Consider the following 26,199-nt stretch of genomic DNA (forward strand, 5'->3'; position numbering starts at 1 on the left):
ATTTTATTGTTATGGTCAGTTCAACGAAATTCAAATGACAACAAAAGAGTAGTTTAAATATGAATCGAGATTTAGTTTCGTTGAAGTGGCTACCCTAGATGTTGGACTGGTCTGTTAGAAAGAAAACTCATTTTGAGAGATCGACGCAGTACTGTACGCGATATAGCTGAAGAATTGTAGCTTAGATAGTACAGAGCAAATAATCCATGAACGGTTCAATTACCGCAAACTTTCACTTAGATGGGTGCCAGCACAGCACCGAATTTTGAGAAGAAATTAACAATTGTAAGGCTCGTCAGTTAAAGTAAAGGTTACACTGACAGCGCGGCAGGAAAGTTGTTGTGTACCGAGCTTTGGGACATGAGAGAAGTAATTTCTGTTGATATTCTCACTGTACAACGAACTCTTAACGCGCAGTATTATAGTGACCTCCTAAAAACACGTCTACCTGTCTACAGATCAAAACCTCGCGATATTCCATACCCAATTGAGATATTGCTGGAAGACAACGTCATACCATTAAACGAAGTGGATTCGGAAACACTGGAACACCCTTTTTAATAGTCAGTATTGGTCGCCATGGGCCTATTATTCATTTGGTCTATCGAAAGAGGCATTGCGATTCGATGGTAGAATCCTACATGCGCCAACGATTATGTAAAAAATGAGATATTTTTCGGTAATTTCATAATAAATTTTTTTTAACAAAATTTTGATTCATATCCAAACCACCCTCTTAGCACTGAGAATGATAACTACTATCATGCAGGTAAAAAACAAGTTACTACGGTTACAATATTTAAACGGAAATAGACAAAGCTTTCTTCATATTTTTTTCAATTCATATCGTAAAAAAACGCTGGAATGGCTTTTGATTACTCCCTCAATATCAAAAGCTAAATGGGAAATAATTATTGAGTGGAATATAGATAATTTTCGAAATAAACTAATTATCTTTTTTGAATGATAATTTCTGTAATGAATCTGAAAACAATCAATATTTCTCAATTAAATGCAGATAGTATGGCACATTGTACATGAATTATGTCTAGACCTTTTGGAGAAAATAAAATATGGAGGAGGTTACATTAAATGTCTTTATATTTAAGAAAAACTTGTATTTAGGTGTACAAATCATGTCCAAATGCTTTTTTCAATACGTCCTCATTTATCTGTTAACAAATTTATTCCTTTTGGCTGCTCCATGCAGTAGAAAGATTCACGATAACAACTCTTGGTTGTTGGTGGTTTTCGCTACACCATCACTCTTTTTATTTAATATGCATGTAGTTTTTGTATATTTGAAAAGTATAACGTGATATTTCCACAGATATATTGGGAATTTTCACTATTTTAACATAAATATACATTAAAAATTATTTTAAAACTCGAATGTGCTGCAGGACTGATTCAAACATTTTGTATTATATCTTATACCAATCCAATATTTGAACAGTATTTTTTATAAATACAATTAAAACATACTTAAAAATAAATTACTTGCTACAATTACAAATAATTCTTTTTGAGATAAGATAATGTATAAGAGTTATTCCATTTAAATGGAATATATATTTACTTTTGTAAACGAGATTGATCGATAATTATTTTTAACTATAAAAGGTTCTATGATATCAGTAAAAATTCATTACATAACAGTCCATGATGTTAACTCTGTGGTTTTTCGTTCTAGGGTTAATCCTCAACTATACGTGAGTTATTTTTAAATAATTATTCCTGTTGAACAACCAATAATGAGAAATATCTTCAAAATAATGTTTTCTGATTAATTAGGGCAAAATCATCTTGAGAATAAATATCTGATCCTTTATTCCTTTTCCCGTACTAAAACTTCCTTGGTGTTCTCCCACTATCTTTTCTTGGTATTTGTTGAGTTTGTTTTTCACAACTCCAACAATAATTTTGTACACCATATCTAGAAATTATATCCTTTTATAATTTCCTGCATCCAAGTATTCCCCATGAAAACAAGTCTCAAGATATCGGTTTAATAGGTTCCCTTCTACTTATCCATCTGTTCAAAGATAAAGCATTGAAATTCTCATGCAACAAGTCTTGCTAAATGTAAAGGCTCACCTTTTTGAAAACGGATATCTCTATTCGGGATATTAGCAAAAAATTCTCCACACTAATTCTGATTGCTGAAACTCCAACATCATACTCTATTAAAAGTAAACTAAGTTGGAATTTTTGGAATTGTTGGTGATATTCATATCACTACACTCTATCTGACACGCGTTCCAATAACCAAGTCTGCACAGGCTGAAGATAAATCTAAACCTATCAACTTAACTCATCTGTTTTATACTAAACCTTCTCCGGCGATACTCTAAGTTGCTTTAAAATACATCTAACAATTCATTATTGGATACATTTTTATCTATTTTACATTATTAATATTTACTTCATGATTATGACTGGCAGCGTGATTGGCAATACTCGATTTTCCGATTGTGCTCTTTAAACCGGAAATTGACGAATTTCTTAGTCTGTGCAATATACTGGTCTGTCTTAATCACCACATCTGATTCCATATAAATCACTCTTTTCCAAATTTTATATTTATTCTTCAGGATTACGCAACAATTGTTTTAATGTATCTTTGTATTTATGAATCAATTAAAACCCAATGTGCTAAAAATTCCTTTCAATTTCTATAAACAGGATTGGAAGGTGCCAGAGCAAATTTTTCTTATTTTTCATCTAGATTTTTGGAAAAGGTGATTACACATAGAGATTTCTCACACCCAACCGTCATAGATTCAAGAAATCTCTATGTGAAACCACCTTTTTCCAAATAAAAATAACCAACAAGCGAATTTGAGGTAAAGATGGTGATATTTTATATGCCGAAAAGACCAAATCCGGAGATGCAGCTTCAATCTTTGTTGCATTAAAATCAATCACATTGCTTCCACCCTACTCTAGAATGTTTTCCGGATTAGTATTGATGTAGGCATTATACATTTACCTCAACTTGTTTTCCTACATCCCTGTCCACACATTGATTCAATCAATTGAAAAATATGATGGGGGCTCTGGAAGACCAACAAATGAAAACAGAGTTGAGAAGACTTGTCGCTATGACTATAAATGAATCAAAAGCTAGTTTACTGATCAGAAAAGAAGAAACTGAAGAACTAGCATTTGTTAAACGAGTAAGTCGAGGTAGTTCACTATCTGTGGCACTATACAATCTATAGATATCTACTGAGCATGTATTAAGATATATAATGGAAGAAAGCTTAAGAAATAGAGAAAGACAAATAATAGGATGAAGTCAAAATTACAAAAAGTACTGAAGAAACCGACAACAGAGAGAGATGAAATTGAAATTGAAGATAAAATATGAGGTATGGCAGACAGTACAAAAAGGGAAATCTTTATCAGAAAGAGAATATAAATTTGAAGGATGAAATATATAGGAATAGTGATAGTAATAGGGAAAGAATATTGACAATAGAAGATAATATTTCAGCAACAAAAACAGCATATCATGCAAATAAGATATTGAAAAGCTAAATACTGAATGAAATGACCAGGATGAAAAATACAACGATGATGAAATGGCAATGACAAAAACAAAAGAAGAGATTTTAATAATGCAAAGAGAGAATGAGAACTGAATCGGATCTGATGTGATGAAAATAAATATGGATAACATATGAATTACGAAATTGAACAGAAACTTAAATGGAAAGTTCCAATCGTGAAAAATAACCTAACAAAAAAAATGATATAGAGAGTGTGCAAACACAGTAGCTATGCCAATACTACAGTAGGATTCAGGAAGTAGCAGAAAAAGGAGAAGCCGCAGAAGTGGAAAAGGACCGGAGTAGAATGGAAATCAAGCGATGGAAAGAATGGCTGATACATGGAGAATAATTAGGTAGTATGATAGAGGGACATTAAGGATTGATCAACCCTTATCTAAAAAGCCACACATGATATATATACACTTCAATAGTTAAGTCTCTAAAATTAAGCTAGAAAATGAGGGAGAATTGAATTTATTTTTGTCCATAATTTTCTAATTTTCCATAATTTGTAACAGGTAAGGAGTATTAATTTTATGAATGTAGAAATCGTTATCGGAAATATTTATCCACAATTTTGAGTATTCTTAAAAAAAAAAGATTTGAACTTGAATTTGTTCCATATAACAAACATAATTTTAAGATAGCATGTTTTATCTCTAAAATTTTCTCTATAGTAAATTCCACCGAGTGGCACTAAAGTGATTACGTGCTCTTGTTGAGTGTATTATGTATATAAATCCATACATTTTTAAACTGTACTGATAACACTTCAAACTGTCAACATGCCACTCTACCCACATCCGTTATACCAATATGAATGAAAAATCTCTTTATCTTCTATTATTTGTAATAATTAGATAAATTCTTTTATTTCTAGTGTAGCAGATGACAACACGGTATTTCCGGAAGATTTTTTATTCGGTGTTGCTACGTCTTCATATCAAATAGAAGGTAAGCCTTCAAATACAAAACTGAAAATTCTTGACTCTACAAAAACGTTTCCCCATTAAATAGCATGAACTTGAAATCATTTTGTTAAAACAAATGAGAATTTCATATTTAATCAATAGTTTTTGTTTCTCCAAATGTTCAAAGACGAAAAACCAAGCTCATAACATTAACTTTGATGGATTGTGGTGTCAGTACCCTACATTTGTGTGAAAAAAATAATATGACCTGGCATGGATCTCCCGCTAAGACCAAAAAGCTTTATAGCCCGCAACAGCTTTTGATTTTCTACAAGGCCCAGATTCATTTTTCTTTGGAATATAACTCGCACATTTGGAACTCGGCTTCAAAGTATACCCTGTAGATGCTCTATTCAATGAAGAAGAAAGCAATTCCACTTATGGGCGATCCAGAAACTTGGACAGCTTAAAGAATAGAAGAAATGTTGCCGACCTGACTCTGTTATACCGATATCTACTACCACGACAAATGATTTTCAGAGCTGTCCAACATAATTCCGCCTAGAGTAGTTTTTGCAAGATCTACTCAACAGTGATACACGTTTCATAATTACCAAGTTCGCATGCAGATACCCAAAACGTCAATAAATCGGTACTTCTTTCTGCAAGTCTGTGGAATCAGCTACCAAGGAACGTTTTTTCGGAACATTATAACATAGAATCACTCTAGGATGTACCTTCTTGTGCTTGCTTTTTACATAAAAAAACTGAATTTCTACAACCTTAATTCCAAATTTCATAAATGTCACTGTTGCTAGAGATGAAATATTTTGAGGAATAGAAAAAACTTGATTAAGATTCCAGTAGACGACCCAGAAGTCAGTAACCCTGGGTAACACTGGGCACTTCGCAATATTTTCTGTCCTTATATTCGTGTTTATATATAAGTTTATTTAATGGGAACGTGGCAGGAAACACCAAAGTGGACTAACTTCAATATTTCAATATTTTCCGAGCTTTCGAATACTTATGTATTCATCGTCTGGGACTGAAATTATGGTCAAATACAATATAAGAAATGTGTATAACAAAAAGAAAATTTTACTTACATCAATTAATTAAGATTTCCGGTGATTTTAATATTATTAAGGTTTGTGAACATTTTCAAAGGGTAGGTCGTTATGAATGTAGTTGATTATTCATTGGCTAGAATTTAAATGACAATAAATTTTATAGGCTAAGTCGTTATAAGTGAAGTTGAAATTTATAGGTTAGGTGAAGTTAGTTGGTTGGTTAGTTTTCATAGAATTTGTTTTTTCGAAATCTAAAAGATATGAATATATAAATTACACTAAGGTTATTTAAATAAGTTTTCTTTTCAATGCATTGATCATTTTGGGCAACATATGGTGTTTCTAAAAATAAACTTTTTTGGTAGTTTTTTTCAATTGTCAAAACTTTGGCTGGTCCATAAATCATATTGTGTCCTTCGTGATAGACATGAGTCGCTAATGAATATCTATCAGGATATAATCTGCTATCACTCTTGTGAGAGATTATTTGACTGATCAGTGACCTTTTCGACTGACCAATGTACCAATTTTTCATGAAAAAACATTAAAATACTTCATATTCTCCATATCTTGGAACGAATTTCATATAATTCATTTGACATTGACAGGAACATTGAATCATCATTTTCAAACGCCATTTCTAACATTTCTACTCCATCTATTTTTACACCTCTACCATATATAAAATCAGTTACTCCCAAATTTTCTGAAATCTTTAAACAACCCAATATTAAAATAGCATACAGTCAAACACTCAATATTCAATCTATTTTTACTAAAGTGAAAACACCAATCAATGAATTGCCTAACATAGTATATACCTTTTTTAATTTGTGACAAAAAGTACATTGGTTAGTCGAAAAGGTAACTGATCAGTCGGATATCGTCTCACAAGAGTGATAACAGATTATATCCGGATAGATGTTCATTAGCGACTCATGTCTATAACGAAGGACACAATATGAATTATGAATTTGCCAAAGTTTTGATAAATGGAAAAAACTACAAAAAATGTTTATTTTTAGAAACAACAATTCAACGTCATTCAAAATCAAACCAATCAGAAATTAATAAAAATTCCTATAGTAACCCGTCAATTTGAAAATAGAAATCCATGAGTTTAAAAATTTTTACAATCTTTAATAATATCAAAATCAACGGAAATCTCAATTTTAAGTTAACTAAAATTTTATTATTATTATACATTTATACATACTTCTCACATTGTATTTAACAATACAACAATTTCTAGTAGGTGTTGTAAGCTTCAAATGTATTTGAGTTATTTAAGTACCTCAAAGTCCAAATGAAAACTGTGGTTACAAGTTTGTGAGCTCGCTCACAAACTAAAAATAAAGCGAAATGAACCGATTTTTAAAATCATATTGGTAATGAATAGTAGTATGATTAAATTTTCTCAAAATATGAACAGAGTCAGAGCAGAAAGTTTCAGTTTTTTATGGTTAATTTTTCAATTATAAAAATGAGGGGATCCCTAGTGTACTTGTATTGTTAATATATAAAACTTTTCTTTCTTCTATGTTCCACTATTACCTGTAATGCCGTTCTACTTCATTAAAATGTTGATCAATATGGATGTAATTGATGATATCTTTTTTCAAGGTGCATGGAACGTTGATGGTAAAGGAGAAAACAATTGGGACAGAATTCTTCATACCAGACCAAATTTTACTGCAGATGGAAAAAATGCAGATGATACTTGTAAATCCTATGAGAAATATAAGGAGGACGTCAAACTTCTAGCTGATTTAAATGTAACACATTATAGATTCTCACTGTCATGGTCGAGAATCTTACCAAATGGTAAAATCATATATTTCACTTTCTATCATCTATTATATTTTAAAACAAAAACAACACCCCTGGACTCTCATTTCCATTATATTATTTTCTGTTTCAAAAGTATTATTTCTTTAGTCACCCAGTTATTTGATTTTTGGCAGTTAGAGGCTTAAATGCCCACGTAAATTGATGAGAATTTTGAGACCACGCAAAAATTTGTTTGATATCTTCCTTTGAGGTCAACCAATAGTGATAACAGATGAGGTCTGGGAGAAAAAAATTCGTGAAGATCGGTGGATCACAATTTCAGCTTCAAATTAAAATTTTCACAGAATCCTTTCTTAAAAGTCGCAAATTATGCGACGTTTGTCACAGGGCACCCGAATAAATTAAGATATATCATATAAAACTTGGTTAGGTTCTAACGAGTGGAGTTTTTTTCAGCACGATAATACAAAATCTCATTCTATTATTCACACGCAAAATCTGATCATATCTTTTTGATTGTAACAAATTAACCACCAACTATTCACCAGAATTTACCCGAGTGATTTTTACTTTGTCACGGATGAGAAGATCACAGAAGCAGTTTAATATTCATTCTTTGATTTTTAGAATGCAATGACGAATGTTCAAATGAACATGGAAACTGTGGAGAAAAATAGAAACATATCTGATAAAACGGATCTTAATTTCCGATCTCTATTTTACTTCAACGTTCAGAAAAAAGAGTTGATACATTATCACTTTAATTGTTATTTTTTTAGGTTTGATCAATCACGTAAACCAACCTGGAGTGGACTATTATAAAAATCTGATAAGTGAACTGAAAGCAAATAATATCGAACCATTTATCACCTTATTCCATTGGGATACTCCGCAGTACATTGAGGAATTGGGAGGATGGCCAAATGAAAATATTATCGATTGGTATTCAGATTATGCGAGACTTTGCTTCCAGCTATTCGGAGAAGACGTACAAAATTGGATGACTTTCAATGAGCCCAAACAAACTTGTAGCCGCGGTTATGGTCGTGGAGATTATGCACCCGGCATCAAATCACCTGGGGTTGGGGAATATCTCTGTATTCATAACGTTATTAAGGCCCACGCTACTGCTTGGCACATATATGATGAGGAGTTCAGGAAGCACCAAAAAGGTAAAAATTTTTTAACTTTCAACATTACAATCATGTAGTATCTAAAGGAAGATATGACTCAATTTCTCTTTTGTATTAATACAGTTGCTTCATATCATATGTTAATTTGAATGGTTTCATGGTTAGCTTGATTTAGATTTATATAAAGGTAAGTGCTAGTTTGGCTGAACCCTATATTAATACCCCTTTGCAAACGAATCGAAAAGACTATATATTTGAAGAAATAGACATATTATATAAAAATTTTAAGTTGAGACAATAGAAGTTCTGCTTCTATTTTATATTTATACCTACCATTATAAGAATTATCATTAAGAGTTGCATATTCCTAGATCACAGAACTGGTGTGTTATGGTAGTCCCAAATATTGATAATTTGCAGTGATAACTATTACATGAAATAACTTTACTTATAAAAACTATCCATCTGAACGGAAAGCAGTAGCCGACAGATGTAGCCGACACTTAATTCTCTCACTTTCTATTCAGAAAAGATCAACTGGCAGAGCAAATCCACATGGAAGTAGCAACTCAGATCATAAAGATTCTTCTTTCAAGGAAATCAGAACGTTGCAGCCAAGAAAGAAACTATCAACTCAGAGAAAAGGATTTAGAGATTTCACTTTATTATCACTATCAATTTGATGATGGCCACCTGGTAGAGTGAAGTGATATGAAAGCAGCTATTGATATCAGTATAATTTCTTGAGTGGACTCAATAAGGTATCTGTTAAGCACTTGTCACTGAACTCATAGAATTCGTCTTCGGGGAAGAACTGTTTTTAAGTAATCAACGCCCGGAGGATCTCCCAATAATAGAGATGCTTCATTTTCTTCTTCTTCTTCTTCTTCTTCTTCTTCTTCTTTTTCTTCTTCTTCTTATTTTAAGACTATGTCTTGTGTTTTCAAAGAGGCAGCCTAAGTTGTGACTCCGAGGACCAGCTTTCATACCAGCGCTTTGGTGGTCTTCCAGGCGGTCTACTTGTATTGGGTCTCTCTTCCTTTGCGATTTTCACTAGTCGATCGACGTCCATTCTATTGACATGATCTCTACATGCTCTTCTTCTAGTTCTGGCCCAACTCACTATATCCGGAACGTCACACATTCTTCTAATTTCATTGCTCCTTATTCTGTCTCTTAATGTTTTTCCTGTGATTGAGCGTAGTGTCTTCATCTCGATCGTTCTGAGAATCCGCTTAGTAGTTGCAGTCTCCGCCCTCGTTTCTATGGCGTATGTCATTACTGCTCTCACACAAGTTTTATATATCCGTGTTTTGCTTTCGATACTTAAAAATTTATTCCTCCATATCACGGTTCGAAGGAATCCTGATATCCTAGATGCTGCTGTTCTTTGCGTTTTGACTTCTTGTTTCAAGTTCCTATTCCTCGTGATGTTAACCCCTAAATATTTAAAAGACATAACCTGTTCTACACTTTTATTATAAATTGCCAGTTTGCATCTTCTTGGTTCTCTCGCTATTGTCAAGGATTGTGTCTTTTGTTTCGATATGATCATATTGAATTCTCCTGCAACTGTTTCAAATCTGTGTAGCAGTTTTTGCAGATTATCCTCATCTTCAGATATCACAACCGCGTCATCAGCGTAGCAAACTATCTTAAACTCATGTTTTCCCATTCTGTATCCTCTGCCTGCCGTTTTGACTTCTTTTATGATTTCGTCCATTATAATGTTGAAGAGTATTGGGCTGAGACTATCTCCTTGTCTGATCCCTGTTGATACTGGCATTTTACTGGAGAGTTCGTTGTTTACTCTTACATATGTGCTATTTCCGTTGTTCATGTCCCGAATGATGTCTATTGTCCTTTGGTTTACGCCTCGTTTTTTTAGTAGCTCAATGACGTCATGTAATCTCACTCTGTCAAATGCTTTTGTTAAGTCTATGAAGCACATAAACGCGGTTTTATTGTACTCTGTGGCCTTTTCGGCAATCTGTCTTAAGATGAATATAACGTCTATGGTTGATCTATTTTGTCTAAATCCCTGTTATTCGCTCATGCCGCTACTTGAGATTTCTTCTGCAATAATTTTTGTTAGTAATATTGAAGTCGTGCTTAGGAGGCTGATCCCTCTATAATTATTTGGATCTTTCTTTTCCCCTTTTTTAAAGACGGGGATCGTTATGCTTACCTTCCATTCCTCTGGTACTTTTCTCTGGTCGTATATCTTGTTGAACATGACATGCATTTGGTCTATTAATTCATTGCCACCATATTTAAGAAGCTCGTTATTAATATTATCCAGCCCTGGTGATTTCCTGTTTTTAATCTTGCGCATTGTTGCTTTAATTTTGTCTTTTGATATTAATTGTTGTTGGATGTCTTCTCCTTCCCCAGATATATTTTTTTGTTTCTGTTCTGTGGGTTGGCTTGTTATTGTGTCACCGTAGAGTTCATGGAAATACCTTTCCCATTCTTTTAACGTTATTGTTTTCGTGTGGATGTATTCATTGATTGGTCTTTTGATGTTCCTTATCATATTCCAGATCTTTTTTTGTCCCCCATATAAGTCGTTTTCCATGTCTGATGAGTATTTCTCCCAGAATTGTCTCTTAATCGTTTGTATTTCCATATTTGTCCTATTCCTCGCGACTTTCTAATCAACATATGTAATTATTTGACTTCTATATTGAAGATATGCTTTTCTTTTTTATTCCGTAAGTGATTTGATTTCGTGTGTGAACCATGGTTTCGTGCTGGGCTTTCCGCTTAGGTTCACCTTTCGTTTGCCTAATGCCTCTTCTGCAGCTGTCCTTATATTAGTACTTAATCTTCTCCATGCTAGTTCTACGGTATCATCTTTCAAGATCTTGTTTTCATTTATTTCCTTTCTTAGTCTTTGCTGGTAGAGGTATTTTGTGGTGTCATCGCTAAGGCTTTCTATGTTCAGCTTTTCTGTCACTTTCGGTTTGTTCTGGGTTTTCCTTTGTACGCAGTTCCGCATTATGGGTAGCACCATATGGTGGTTAGTCCCTGTGTTTGCTGAGGTTAATGTTCTGACATCTAATATTTTTGAGGGATGAATATTTCTGTTTGTAATAATGTAGTCTATAATCGATTTATGTCCTCTTGTGTTCTCGAACGTATACTTGTGCTGTTGTTTAAGGGGATAAAACGTATTGTTAATGCGTAGTTCATTATGTGCACAGAGTTGTATGAGTTGTTCTCCATTGCTGTTGAGTGTTTCTCCGTTAAACCGATTCTCAATTCCACTAATAACCTCGTTACCAATCCTTCCATTAAAATCCTCCAGTATCATAATTTCGTCTTGCTTCGATATCTTATCCATGGTGATCTGCAGTTCATCATAGAATGAGTCTGTTTCTTCTTGAATTTTACTCGTATCAGGAGCATACACGCTTAATATATGGGTTTTAGTTATTTCTGTGAATTTAAACGTGGTTTGTAGTAGTCTGTAGCTTATATACTTTATGTCTATTATGTTTTTGTCGTATTTCTCGTGCACTAATAGGCCTACTTCCGATGCTGCTCTTTCATATTTTGGTTTCCCATTATATATCAATGTATACTGCGCGATTCTAAAGTTGCCAGCTCCTTTCTTTTTCGTCTCAGACAAGGCACATATGTCTATTTTATGTTTCTCAAGCTCTATTATGGTTTCTTGGTCTTTGTTAGCAATTGATGTAACATTCCAGGTGGCTATTCGCAATTGTTGTCGCTTCTAAAATCGTTTTTTCCTTAACTTTGCCGGGTCGTTATAAGTTTTATCAGTCCTATCCGAGGCTACTTTCTTCGTTCTCTGAGCAAATGGCTGTTTTACATGAGGTAGGTAGCTAGCCTTACCTCACAACCCTCCTCTTTTATCCGGGCTTGGGACCGGCAGCATGGTCGCTGAGCTACTCAATCCGCCCAACGCCCATACTAGCAGAGTTAGATGCTTCATGAGCTACGAAACAAGGATGCGAATTGAGGAAAGCGCCAGCTCTTAACAATTAAGGCAAATGCTTGTTTTAAGATGATTTTGATAAATACTAGAGCCGATCGATCAAATGTCACAATAAAGAACTCTAGCTATTATTAATTTAGAAAATATGGTCTGGAAACGACAGATGGTTGCAGATTGCTTTTTAGGGTTCTACTGTCTGTGTAAAAAAGGCTCTGAAGATGCTTAAAAAAAAATGAGAAAAAAGTAAAGAGTGACTGACACCTTAGTTTCTATAAAACTGGAACAAATGCTTAATGCAAAATAGTATAGTAGTTATAAAGCATATCTCTTCAAATCAGGAGGATTTTGATACAGTACAAGTATAGTGTTAGTATTTATGTAGAAGTGGCATGAGTGAGATGACACGCAAATTGTTGCTGAGGTTATTGGGATTTTACGGAAAAAAAACAAGAAAGTTGAGAGTCAGTTAAATATTGCATTACCAACTCAAAACTAGCTCTAATGGGAAAAAGAGTCTGGATACAGTAGAAGGAAGCAGAATGGGTTTGAGGGTTCTATTCTCTATATAAAAAAAGGTTACGATGCTTCGAAAATAACAAAATTGAAACAAAGAGCGAACTGACTGAAAAAATGTAACAAATGCTTGATAGAATATAGTTATAAAATCTGGATCTGGATAGAGTAGCACAGAATTTAGTGTCATTATCCAAGTAAAAGTGTCATGAACACAGTAACATGGGAATATATATTGGGGTCATCTATATGCTTCACTAACTTTTGAAAAATACTCCAAATGCAAAATAAGAGATCTTAGCAATGAACTGGGCCCGACGGCTTAAAAAATCACATGTAAAAGGAATGGAACTCCTGACGAAGTGGTTTAACACTGATTATCTATCAACATGACAAGTTTCTTGAAATTTTCCTCTGTTATTACATAAAGAGCTTTTTGATAATTTCGTGGTAAATTTTGTAATATTAATTAACATATTGAAATTTGGTCAAATGAAGATCTGTTCTTAATTTCCTAATCATTCTCAAATTATTCCCCTTAATCTGATCCACTATACGAATCTTCACTAAACTAATTCAACACCCTGCAGATTTTATATTTCAACCTAACCATGAAAAATTATTGTTTCCACTACTAACCGAGGTGGCCATGTTCTTAGCATGTCATTCAGCGCTGCTAGTGTTTAATAATTTGTTCATTATTGATCACTTGTCAATAATGAACAAATTTTATTTTGAGATGAGTACTAGAAAAAGAAGCCATTTGTGTTCCAAATTCAGGAGATTGTGGTTAAGATGTTTAGAGGTCTAATTTCCTTCCTCCATCACCAAAATTTTGGTTCAAAAGTATGGTCAATTTTAAATTCGCGCTTGATTTGATTTTTGACCCTTTGCTAAAATTAGCTTCAACAATGTCAAATCATGCTTGTTCTTTTCGTTATTACTCACAACAATAAATAAATCGCTACTCCTAATCTGTTTTCGGAAGAAATAGTAGCAGGTGCAACGGAAGTTGTTGTTCTTTGCATCATTCTTGCAACTTCCAGCCCCCATGTTGTTAGCTGAAGATTATTTTCAATACAAGCAATTAAATTAATAACAAAGCCATGCCCCTTGCGAAATAATCTTGGTGCCCGGTCATTGACAATAGTCCCCATCATCTTGGTGTATATTATACTATTATCATGGTTTTAGTGATGGGATTGTAGCAAAATTAAACATCACAATGTACTAACTCTAATATATTGTAGAGCTTTCGAATACCTATATATTCATTATCTGGGAGTTAATTAGTTAAGAATTTCGTCGTTTTAGATTTTTGTTCGTTTCTTTTAAAAATTAATTTTTGTCGATTGGGAGGACTGGAAAATGTAAAGACAAAGTGTCCAAAACTAACAAACAACAACTAACTAAGAGTTTATTGTTATTAATTGGAACTAACGGCATCTTTTCAAACTTAGATTTCTAAAAATGTCGAGTACATTATCTTCTGTTAATATGATATATTCTGAGAATATGGTTGGAACTTTGAAAATATATTAGGACATATTTCATATTAAATTCTGAGTTGGTTCATATTCTGTACTGATTTGGAATATATTTCGTTATTATGCAGTATCTGTATCCCTCATGTGAAATTGGTCAAATTGGTTCTTGAACTTTCATATGAAAAGGAAAAAAAATAATATTTTTTTTTATTCTCTCAAAGGTAAAGTAGGAATTGTTATCGATTCAAACTGGTGGGAACCTTATAATGAAACTGAAGACAAAGAAGCTTCTGAAAAATTATTGCAATTCACTGTAAGTATAACAAAGTTTATTTAACAATGAAAAACTTATCAATAATCAATAACAGATATTACGATAGCTCAACGCTTTTTACTTGGTTCTCCATTTTCAGATGCGCCGTGGCTTTTTGATGTTACTATTTTCTACTGTTAACATCGCAAAACTTATAGAAGCGTATTGAATTCCTCATTATCGGTTTTTATCTGATTTGATTATACTTTGATGTGTGAGAAAAAATTTAACTATAACCAATTGATATCATAATCACTCAAAAGAAAATGTATCCCATTCGTAATTACAATATTTTTTGATCTACCATAAATTGCAGTCGTCGATCTGGTCAATTTGTCAATTTTCATTCTACATGGATGAAATTGTTTCTTTTTTAAAATGTTTAAAACTGTTCTGTGACTTACTTTGTTATTTCTACGTGAGCTGGATAGATTTGAGACAAAATATCCACTTGTTTTTCCTAAGGAGACTATTATCTACCATCCCGTTTTTTGTTAGATACAGTTTCAAGAAATTTTGTGACAATAATCTGTAGTAATGTCGATGAAACATTTTTTTTTGGCAAAAAGTGACTTGTATCAATCAATGTATTCTCCTTCAAAAGCAAAACAATCGTTCCAACGCTTCTCTAACTTTTCGATGCCATGCTTGGGGAAAGATTTGTCTTTTGTCTCAAAGAGGCTTCAATTTCAGCAATTGCTTTTTCATTTGAGTTGATTTTTTTACCGAAAAGCATTTTTTTTTAGATCAGAGAATAGCCAGTATTCATTAGAGGAAAGATCTGAACTATACGGGGGATGAGGAAGCAATTCGAATTGTAAATCGTCCAATTTAACCATCGTTGTCATCGACTTGTGAATTGGTGCATTGTCTTGGTGAAGCAGTGGTTTTTTCTTTTACATATGAGTTCATTTTTCCTCGATTTTTGCATTCAAATGATCCAACTATGTAGTATTCGCTATTAAATCTCTCCATTTTTGAGATAGTCGTCCCAAAATACTGAAGCAATAACCTTCCCAGCTGACTGTTGTCGATTTGGACTCTTCGGACGTGGTTCACCAGCAGCAGTCCACTCAGATTCTGATTGTTTTGATTCCGGAGTGTAGTGATGAATCCACATCCATTGTCACGTATAGACGCGAAAAATCTAGTTTATTATATGTAAACATGGCTCTGAATCATCAGCACGTTCTTGTTTTTGATCGACTGTGAGTAAACGCGGCACCTACTTTGAAAAAAGTTTTCTCATGGTCAAATGTTCATGCATAATTGTAAGCACACTGTCTTCTAATATCTTTATGGCCTCAGCTATATCACGCAATTCCAATTTACGATTAGATTTAAACTATTTTTGCCTTTTTTGATGTTGTACTCAACTGGACGACCAGAAAGTTCATCATCATCATCGGTGTTCTTACGACCACATTTAAGCAAATCATTAACGAAAGGCTCTTTTTTCGTCCATATAACACTTTTAAAGCCTTTGCTGATCTTGTACAGTATTTTTTTTCCAAAAAATGCAATGATAAATTAACACACGAAATTATTATGAATCCTTGTTTTGAAAATATTAAATTAGCTCCATTTATATGGCTGTTATGTTTTTTGAAAGTCTTTTGAAAACTGGTACTCATTAAACGCCGTATTGATTTGTGTCAGTCACACGACTTATTAAGTGTTGTGATATTAGAACTATTTCATATTTTTCTGCCAAACCACAAGGCAGTACTATTTTAATTGTTTTGGATATTTATCAAAACCTAGCTTGATTTTTAATTATGTGTTCTTACCATGGTACGCCCAAGAATAAACATTAGATGATTTTTGTTATATCGAGTATTCAAAATTAAAGCTGTGCTAAAGGTGTCACTTTTTTGTATTATTATTTGCAAAGTGTCAACTTTAAACCAATCAATCAATCTTTATCAACAAACAAATATTCGAGCATAAAGCAAAGTGTTATAAATTTTTAAGTTCTGCTTTCAAATTCTCTTGCTACGAAGTATCGCACGATCTCCCTACTATTCGGACAATCTGAGGGTGTAGATGTCGAGGGTAGTGGGTAAAAAGGGTGACAAATTGAAACAAAATGTATCTATCTTCAAACATCATTATCCAAATTAATACAAGTTGCTGTGAACTATAAGAAAAATTTTAAGCAAATAATGAATTTATCATAAAATAATTATAATGAAATTCGCTCTATAAGAGCTCGAATCTATCTCAAAAAAAACCGCGATGATCAAATAGCTTTTTCTGAATATTCAGTCTTCATATTGAGCCAGCTAATGATAAATTAATCAACTTTTCTTATTGCAGTTTGGTATGTACGCTAACCCAATTTTTATTGGAGATTACCCATCAATTGTGAAGGATTCAATAGAGAAACGTAGTTTAGCACAAGGCTTTTCAAAATCTCGGCTCCCCGAATTCTCAGATGAGGAAATTAAATACATCAAAGGAACAGCTGATTTTTTGGGTCTCAATCAATATTCCACATCTTATGTTAAGGCAACGGTCAATGCAGATCCCACTGGAATGGGATACGATTTCGATCCTGAGGTGGACAGTTGGTACGATGAAACTTGGGAGACGGGTGCTTCTCCGTGGCTATCGGTAAATACTAATCGAATTTCTGTGACTGATTTGTACGAAATTAGATTAGGTACAATAACAACAACAACTTTGAAACTTGAGTTTTTCTCGATAACAAAATTTTGTTGATGACTATTACTGCTAGCCTTAATCACAAATCTTCCTGCTTGAAACAGGTTATATTTTTTTCTCAAATAACATAGACTGTCGATTGCATTCTGGGTGAGAAAATAGTCTCGAAATGTCGACACCAATAATATGTTGCTACGTTTTGATATATGACAACACTGATATAAATATGTCAAATCTGACTTTGCCATCATAAAGATGAACATTTTCAATACTGAACGTACTCAGAACGTGTTGTCAGCAACAGCAATGTACGGATCAACTCACTTCAATTTTTGCTGATGAAACATTATCTCGATCGGCAGTTTGTCGCTTAGTTGACGGATTCAATCGGGGTCGCACGTCGCTACAAGATAAATTTCGTGAAGATCGTCCACAATTGGCTGTTGTACCAGAAATCTACGGTGCTGGTGTATAAACTGATATTGCAAGATATCTGACATATCATGATATTGAGGCATATATGGGCAATGGTTTTACTCGGTATACATTCAATATTGCATGAAAATTCAGCTATCAAAAAGATTTGCTGTGAATATTCGATCACGGTGATTCAAAAGTAGTCTAGGAGATCCTGACATGATGAATAATGGATCTATTCATGTGAACCCGAAATTAAACAACGATCGACTGTATGGGTCTTTGAATACGAGCCAAATCAACAAAGGTTGTTCGCACACAAGAAGCAAATAGCCATCTTTTTTTTACTGAATAACTGTTCCATTAGAGAACGGTCAATTTTAAATGGTACATTAGCATTTGTTTGTTAAAAGTGTTCTAAAATATCAGGGAAGACGAATCTATCTCCACCACGACAATGGGAGCTCTCACACATCAGAACAAACAAAAACGTTTTTGAACAGTCAAAACATCGAATTCATAGATTATCCGTCGTATAGTCCTTGTTTGGCACCCAATGATTTCTTCTTATTCCCACAGATCTCAAATTAATTGCGAGGTCACTGATTTTACACGTGAAGGAGCAGTTAATCACATATTATGGAGATACCTCAATCGGAATGGAAAAAATTCTACGTCAATTAATTCAAACGCAAAATTGTATTGAAAAGCTATAAAGCCATATCCAAATATAAATATTTCAATTGTCTTGTCTGTCTCAACACTTTAGTGGCAAGCTTCGTATCTATTTTATCATTCCTATAAACTTGAATTAATCAGGTGAATTTTTCGGGATAATAAAAACTATTATCATTATAGGTAGTGCCATGGGGAATAAAAAAAATGTTGCAGTGGATTAAAAAAACCTACAATAATCCAGATGTGATAATCACTGAAAACGGTTATTCCGACGATGACGGAACACTTGAAGATGATAAAAGAATTGAATACATACAGGTAAGTATTATATTCAATAGTTTCAGTTAGTGGCATCGATCTAAGAAATGTAAGTCAATCCTGCAGTGCACTAAATAAGCCCCCCTTTTGAGAATTTACATTTTGTGAAAATATGTAAAATATACTCATTTTATTTTTATCGATACATGCAAAAATGTTTTATTTTCAATATATAAATAAATTTGTCATATTTCATTGTCACATAGAAACATTTGTTATCTTTTTGTATCTTTTGTTTTGAAATAAGAAGCGATCTAATATTTGAATATTTTTCAGAAATAGCTCTTGCCAGATCCTATATGTATTTATCTGATGAAAAAAATCGAATTGATGAATTAGATAACTAGAAAAAATATCAAAATTTGGAAATTATTTTAGAATATCATATCTAATTCAATTCTTTTGATATTATTTCTCCATGAAAACCAAGTATTTAGTGGATACCCCCAATGTAGCTGCCACGTGGTTACCACGCATAACGCCATGTAGTTACCACGTAAATGGGGAACAATCTCATTTCAAGAACTTATCCCCTATAACTATACATCCATATGGCTGAAACGTGGCAAAAGGTGACAGTGTAGTTACGGCTACTCAGTGTAACAATTTAGCGCGTTGCCTTTTACTCGTTCCGTCTCTGACTTTGTAATTATAAATAATACGTTGCCTCATTCCCATTGCTTTCGAGCTATACATTTTGGATACTTTTACGTCCACGTCGATAAATGTTTGACTCTCTAATTTCTTACATAGACCTTGATTTAGGTGTCTATTAATCAAAATTTTGCATATATTATTGTTTCAATTACTTTCAGTCTTTATCGTAAAAAAGTAAAAAAGACTAAAAGTAGTCGAAACGTCAATATTTATAATAATATAATATTTATAATTTTTCGATTTTCATAATTTCGGTGGTCATCTTTTTTCTTATAATTTATTGCGTAACTCTGGTTTACTCTTTTGATGTCACTGACACTTCTAATAAGTTATTGTTGGTTGCTATGGTAACGCAATATTTTGTTTATGTATGGAACTGGTCTAGGCTAACTAGATATCAATACATCGTCGTACACGTGAAGAAATAAACTTTTAATCGAAAGCCTGTTGTGTACTTGATATAATGACGACACCATTTTTTCGTATAAACATAATAACTTGCAAATATATTCACTTTAAAGTGGGTTTCACTAATAAATGCGTGAATGAAGCGGTCAAAACTCAACTAATGCCACTATGGTGGCAAAAACAATGTTACAGCTTCAGTCATTTTCAATACGTCACTTGAAAAGTAGCAAATATCAGAGGCTCAATATGATGCAGTCACTATGGCTCGTCACTTTGAAGTGCGTACATTGTAACGTCAAAATGGTGCATATATAGTTATTTTCGGTGGTTAGTGTAGTCGAGCCGGTGTTAATATGTCACACCTTTTCACTGAAACCACAAAACTTAAAAAACCACAGTAAGACTCAGATGAATATTCACTATGCAAATACTGTTGATGAATAATAAAATAATAATCACTTTAGAGTGATTACAACATTAAAATAAATTTTAAGGGCGATAATAACCTTAAAGTGAACTCAATTTTATAGCAGTCGTGAAACTTGTTTCGAATGACAAGTGACACCAGTTTCTGCCACCAACAAGTGGCGTGAAAAGTGACTAAATCCGTCATCATCACTTCATTCTCAAAATCACTTTGAAGTTATAATCTGGTGGCATAGTCTGGGTATGGCCACTATCGTGCTCCACTTGAAAGTTTTATGTACTCACAAGTGATTCGATCCAATCAAAATAACGTTTCAATGATTCTTATTTTCACTTAAAGCTTTCGAACCGGAAGGTTAATTTTCAAAATTAATGAAACGTAAGCCACTTCTAATGCTACTTAAGAAAGTGATGTTCCAATAACACTTGAAATAAACTAAATTACCCTTAGCTTTAAGATAACAACTATAATTTCAAAAATATCAAATTTTGATAGTTTAATTAATAACCTATGTTTATTTCAAGAAAATTGTTCCATGCATACTTTTGCCCCATTGAATTCGTACTTGGCGTAGACTGCAATTATTTCGTTCACTAATTAGAAATTCTTCATATTTCGTATCATCATTTGAATTATCTTCTGAAAATTTGGAAGAAAGTGCTATATACACTACCTACGGTTTCCCTGCTCATAAATATTCTATTCTTCATTTTTTAGTATGAATTATCGACCTAACTAAAGAAAATGTATTATTTACGTTAACTTTTTACTCCTTAGACCTCTTTATATGTTTATCGTGATAATTTGTCCTCATGTTAGGTATCTTTCTAATGGAAATCAGTTAAAAATAACATAAACTTGACGTTTAGACCAACTTTCAGTTTTTATCAGAATATATAACTTGGCATTGAAAGTCAGTTCATAAGTAGATTTCTTAAAAATAAACTAAATCAACATTAAAATAGCAAAAATCACATTCCTTCAATTGTTTTTGTTCTGAGATATCTTAAGAAAAGTGTAAATGTCGGGAATTTAAGATTGAACCCAGTTTATGTGGCCCTACACCAAAGTCTGATTGTTAGAGATTCTAATATCATGCTCGATTATTAAAACTGGCTATTAAATATGAGACACGTGAACTGATTTCATGTATAGAAACCTTTTGAATCAAAAACTGAAGGTTTAAAATGTGTTTACAATATGTTATTTATACATACGAATATTCTCTTATATCGCACCATAATATACCTCAGGTTTTTCTCTATGGCTCTAGTGCTTGTTTCCTCCTTCCCATACTTCTATGGCTGTGGTCAGCAATTTGTTCGCAAGTACCTAAAACACTATTACAGTATAGAAAATTATTGAATCTTTTTCAAATCAACCATGTGAATGACGAAACTCGTAATTCCACATCAAAATATTTTTTAGAAAATTGGAATCGAAATTTTGCTGCATTTGTTTCCGAATTAACTATTTACTTTCTAGTTTTCATAAATTTTCATCGAAAAATTTCAAATCCTCAATTTTCACTGAAGTAATTACTGTTTACAAGTGGTATGGGCGATTTGAATTCATTTGAGAACAAGAAAGGTTATTGAATCTCAGAAACGATGTTCAAATTAAAAAAACGGATCAACAACTTTCTTTTTCACTATAACAACATTCCTTGTCACAGGTATCTGTTCACCATATTCATTATCAAGTGAAGAAAAATATTTTATCAACATTTATGAGACTGAGGAGGACAGAGAGTCATTCAAGAGTTTTGCTATCCAAGACCAATATTTTTAATAAAAATAATACAAATTTAATTTCTATTCAATTAGTTAGACCGTTAAAACTGTTTTTAGTTGGGCAATTGTGATGATAGTCTGAGTTTTAATGATGACATTGGTATAAGTTCATTTTTTTTCCAATATATCTGGCCCAATAATAAAACAAAGATTCATGATCTCAGCTAGTTCGATTTTTCAATTAGGTTAAAATACTTTTCCAAGGAAAAAAATAATTTCTTTCGCGTCATCTGATGATACATAAAGAATCGCGTGCAACTATGTACTTTTTCACAGACCAATTCATGTACATTTGTCAAAATTTTTGGAGACTTCTTTTGAGCATTGGTTAAGTCCAATTGTAACTATTTGTACGGCCAATTGGTATCTAGCATGATACCAATCACTTTCACCAAAACATAAACCTCTTCAGACAGAATGAATGAATAAATTTTGATGTACCCTAAAGGATTTTGCTCTGGTATGAACCTAAAGTCAGCACTTTTCGATAGAAGCATGTGTTGAGAGATTCTCACTGAATGTTTTGCTTCTTTATAGTTCGGAAACTTCTCAGTTTCAATTATATTTTTGCTATAGATTTATCTTGAAATTACAACAACAATACTAGCATTTGAATGACAATATTTAGCAGTTAGTACAGTATTTATAATAAAATAAGAATTTAAACCTACTAAAGGTACACATTAATCCCTGCAGTAATTAATTCTATTCACTAGCTTAAATGCAGTAGTGTTAAAATTAAATTTGGTAGTTGAAACTGATTTTTGTTTTATTGGAAATAGATTGAAGTTAATGGATTTTATATATTCCAGAGTTATCTTAGTAATGTAAAAAGTGCTATGGATGACGATAAAGTGAACGTAAAAGGATACACTGTTTGGAGTCTACTGGATAATTTGGAATGGACGTATGGGTTCACGTAAGTCATCAATGTATTATTTGTTCTCTCATCAAACTGAAAAGATATAATTTTATTAATTTTTCTTTATTTTCAGAAACAAATTTGGCCTTTATAAAGTTGATTTCGAATCCGAAGATAGGACTAGAACGGCAAAAAAATCTGTTGAATTTTATAAAAAATTGATAGAAACCAAATGCTTGGGCGACTGTTCACCTAAAACTACATCCACTACTACAACTAAAACTACAACCACAACTAAACCCACATCTACAACCACAAGTAAACCCACAACTACAACTAAAGCTACAACCACATCTAAACCCACATCTACAACCGATACTACAACCACAACTACAACTAAAGCTACAACCACATCTAAACCCACATCTACAACCAATATTACAACCACAACTACAACTGAAGCTACAACCACATCTAAACCCACATAACTATTAAAAAAATAATCACCTAGGTTTCTGTAACTATTCTCTCAAAACCATATTTTTGAAAAAAATATTTTTGTACAAAAAGTGATTAGTATTAATTTAAATCTCAAATAAATCCATTCTACCTACTATAGATTATTATTAATAAATACAAAATCTCGTATAACATTTAAATGGAAAAATCTAGTCCGACGAGCGCAGGTTTCTATTAGAAAACAATATTACTTTCATGAGTTTTTTTTTGTAAATTTCGGGATTTGTAATGAATTTGATATGTTATAAGGGTAAAATAGAGCGGTTTTTGTGTCAACGATAAAAATCGTTTATATATGAGATATCTCATTTGATAGTAGTACAAATGAGGTTAGGTCTATTTGGAGAATTTCTATGATTGTAATTAATTTTTTAATATGGTAGATGAAATAGAGTGATTTTGGTGCCCGCATCATGATAAAACCATTTTTCTCTAGGAGAAATTTAATTTTTATGATCTAATTCGATGGTAAGAATCAAAATAAAGGGATTATCTTTTTTGGCACTCAAATTTCATTACAAATTGTTCATTTTTAGATTTTTTAGGAAACTTATTTGCTATGAAGGATAGTAAGCAAATTCAAGAAATTTTGGCGGCCAAATCAAAGTATAACCATTTTTCTCTTGAAGTGATTGAAAAATTTTAATTTTGGGAATCAATGTTAAGTATTTAGAATGAAATGATTGTTATCTTTTCTGGCACCCATATATCAAAAAAATCGATTTTGGCGCCAAAATCATGATAAAAGCATTTTTGGGAGCCAAAATTTTTTTAAAAAGTTTTTATTCTAGTATTTTTTTATAATCTTCAATGTTTGGACGATAGTAGGCAAATTAAAGTGATTCTGGAATCCAAATTATAGTATAACCATTTTTCTTTAGAAGTGATTCAGAAATTTTGATTTTGGGATGGGTCGATTTTGCGTATTCTTCTTCTTCTTCACACTCCATTTTAGGCAGATTGCTTCTTCATTCTTCGCAGCATGCCTATTGCCGCAATTGATGATAAGATTATCACTCCATCTTTCTCGTGGCCTTCCCATACTTCTTCTCTCCAGTGGTGAGTTGTCTCGTGCTATCCTTTCTATTCTTTCCGCGCTAATTCTACTTATGTGTTCGTCCCATTCGCGCTTTCTGCTCAGTACCCTTTCGTTAATATTTTCCACTCAGCATTTTTGCCTTATATCGTCGCTACGTTCCGTTTTTCTAGTTTTTAGTAGGAGTATTCAAAATGAACAATAAAGATCGTTCAACTTCAGGATTTTCTCGAAAATTACGATGTTTGCAAACCAACGAATTTGAAAGATATTAGGCAAACTAGAACTATTTTGGTACCCAAATAATGATGAAATCTTATTTCTAAGGAGTAGCTGAAAAATTTCAATTTTGGTTTGTAATTTATTTGTGAGATATTCATGAAGAATGCAAAAGTTAGTACAAAAACTATAGTGAGTTTTGTGCCCAAATTACGATATAAACTAATTTCTCTATGATTTGCTCACAAATTTAGATTTTGGGTTCTCTACTCTAAAAAGTGGCAGTCCAAGTGAAATGTTTGGCATCTTTTTCAGTACGCAAATATCAAAACAAATTATTTTTCTTCATGATTTTACAAAAATTTTGGAACAAATTTGAGTGATTAGGAGGTAACACAGAGTTATTTAGGCACCTGAGTTGAGTTAAATTCCATTTTTCTTGTAGATTTGTCAGAAAATTTTTAATTTTTGGAATGTTACTAGATAATTGAGAATCAACATGATTATTGTCTTTGTGGCGACCAATTTCAAAAACACATAATTTCTCTTCAGGATTTTCTCAAAATTTCCGATTTTTGGAGCGAATTTTGAGATAATATGGTTATATTGAATAATTTTGGTACCTTCACCTGGACAAAAACCGACCCCAAGTTTCGACATTTGGATCCAATTTGATGGTTAGGGTTCAGAATAAACTGTTTGGTAACTGTTTTGGCACTCAAATATAAATAAAAATTTTGGCAACAAATTACAATTAAAATAGTTTTTCTCTAGGATTTGTGGGAATGTTGATTTTGGGATTCAATTCGATTGTGTTTTTTTCATTACCCAAATTTCAATGTTCAAGTCAGATTATAGAAAATGATTCATAGGGTGGGTTCAATAACTAAAATGCCTGCGGTATACCTGCCAGCTTGTCGCATGTTTTTTTTTATTCACAATTTATCTTTAATGGAAAAAGTTTCTTCGTACATAGTTAACAAGATATATGGAGATTTATTTTTTCATCAGTTCCCTTAAAACGTGAGCTGTTAGTCTGAGATGAAGACATTTTTCACATCGATTCTCATAACCTAGCTTAATCTCACTTAACCTGTTAGATTAGGTTTGAAATGAATATGATCCAGCTTCGTTCCAAATATATTTTCTCATATTATTTTAATGATCTCTCGACAAAATAATAGAAATATGCATGAAAAGATAATTGTGAAACTATTTATTAGTATAAATTGAGAAAAAGTATAATTTCATTCATTTACTCGAAAAAAAGTTATTAACAATAATATGTAACTGAGTGTGTTCAAAGTAATGAAACTGCTCTATTTCTATTTTTTTTCTGGAAATTAGCCATAGAAGCCATTTTAAGAAAAGCGTATTGGAATCGGACGATTTTTCAAGTTTCTAGAGCTAACAAATAAGGGGACAGTTATAATATGGAATTATATCAATTAATAAA

The 26,199-nt window shown here is 32.6% G+C and overlaps 1 protein-coding gene across 1 annotated transcript; it reads left to right on the top strand.

Annotated features, from left to right (window-relative positions):
- The first annotated feature begins 1,577 nt into the window (after window positions 1–1,577).
- Window positions 1,578–23,582, top strand: LOC130442073 (myrosinase 1-like). The gene is made up of 9 exons (XM_056776067.1): window positions 1,578–1,712; window positions 4,438–4,511; window positions 7,165–7,365; window positions 8,112–8,504; window positions 14,651–14,742; window positions 17,062–17,358; window positions 18,685–18,822; window positions 22,920–23,026; window positions 23,103–23,582. Exons 1-9 carry the CDS (start codon window positions 1,663–1,665, stop codon window positions 23,455–23,457), a joined length of 1,707 nt encoding a protein of 568 aa, XP_056632045.1. The 5' UTR covers window positions 1,578–1,662; the 3' UTR covers window positions 23,458–23,582.
- The last annotated feature ends 2,617 nt before the right edge of the window (window positions 23,583–26,199 follow it).

Source organism: Diorhabda sublineata, chromosome 3, assembly GCF_026230105.1.
Source record: "Diorhabda sublineata isolate icDioSubl1.1 chromosome 3, icDioSubl1.1, whole genome shotgun sequence".
NCBI lineage: Eukaryota > Metazoa > Arthropoda > Insecta > Coleoptera > Chrysomelidae > Diorhabda > Diorhabda sublineata.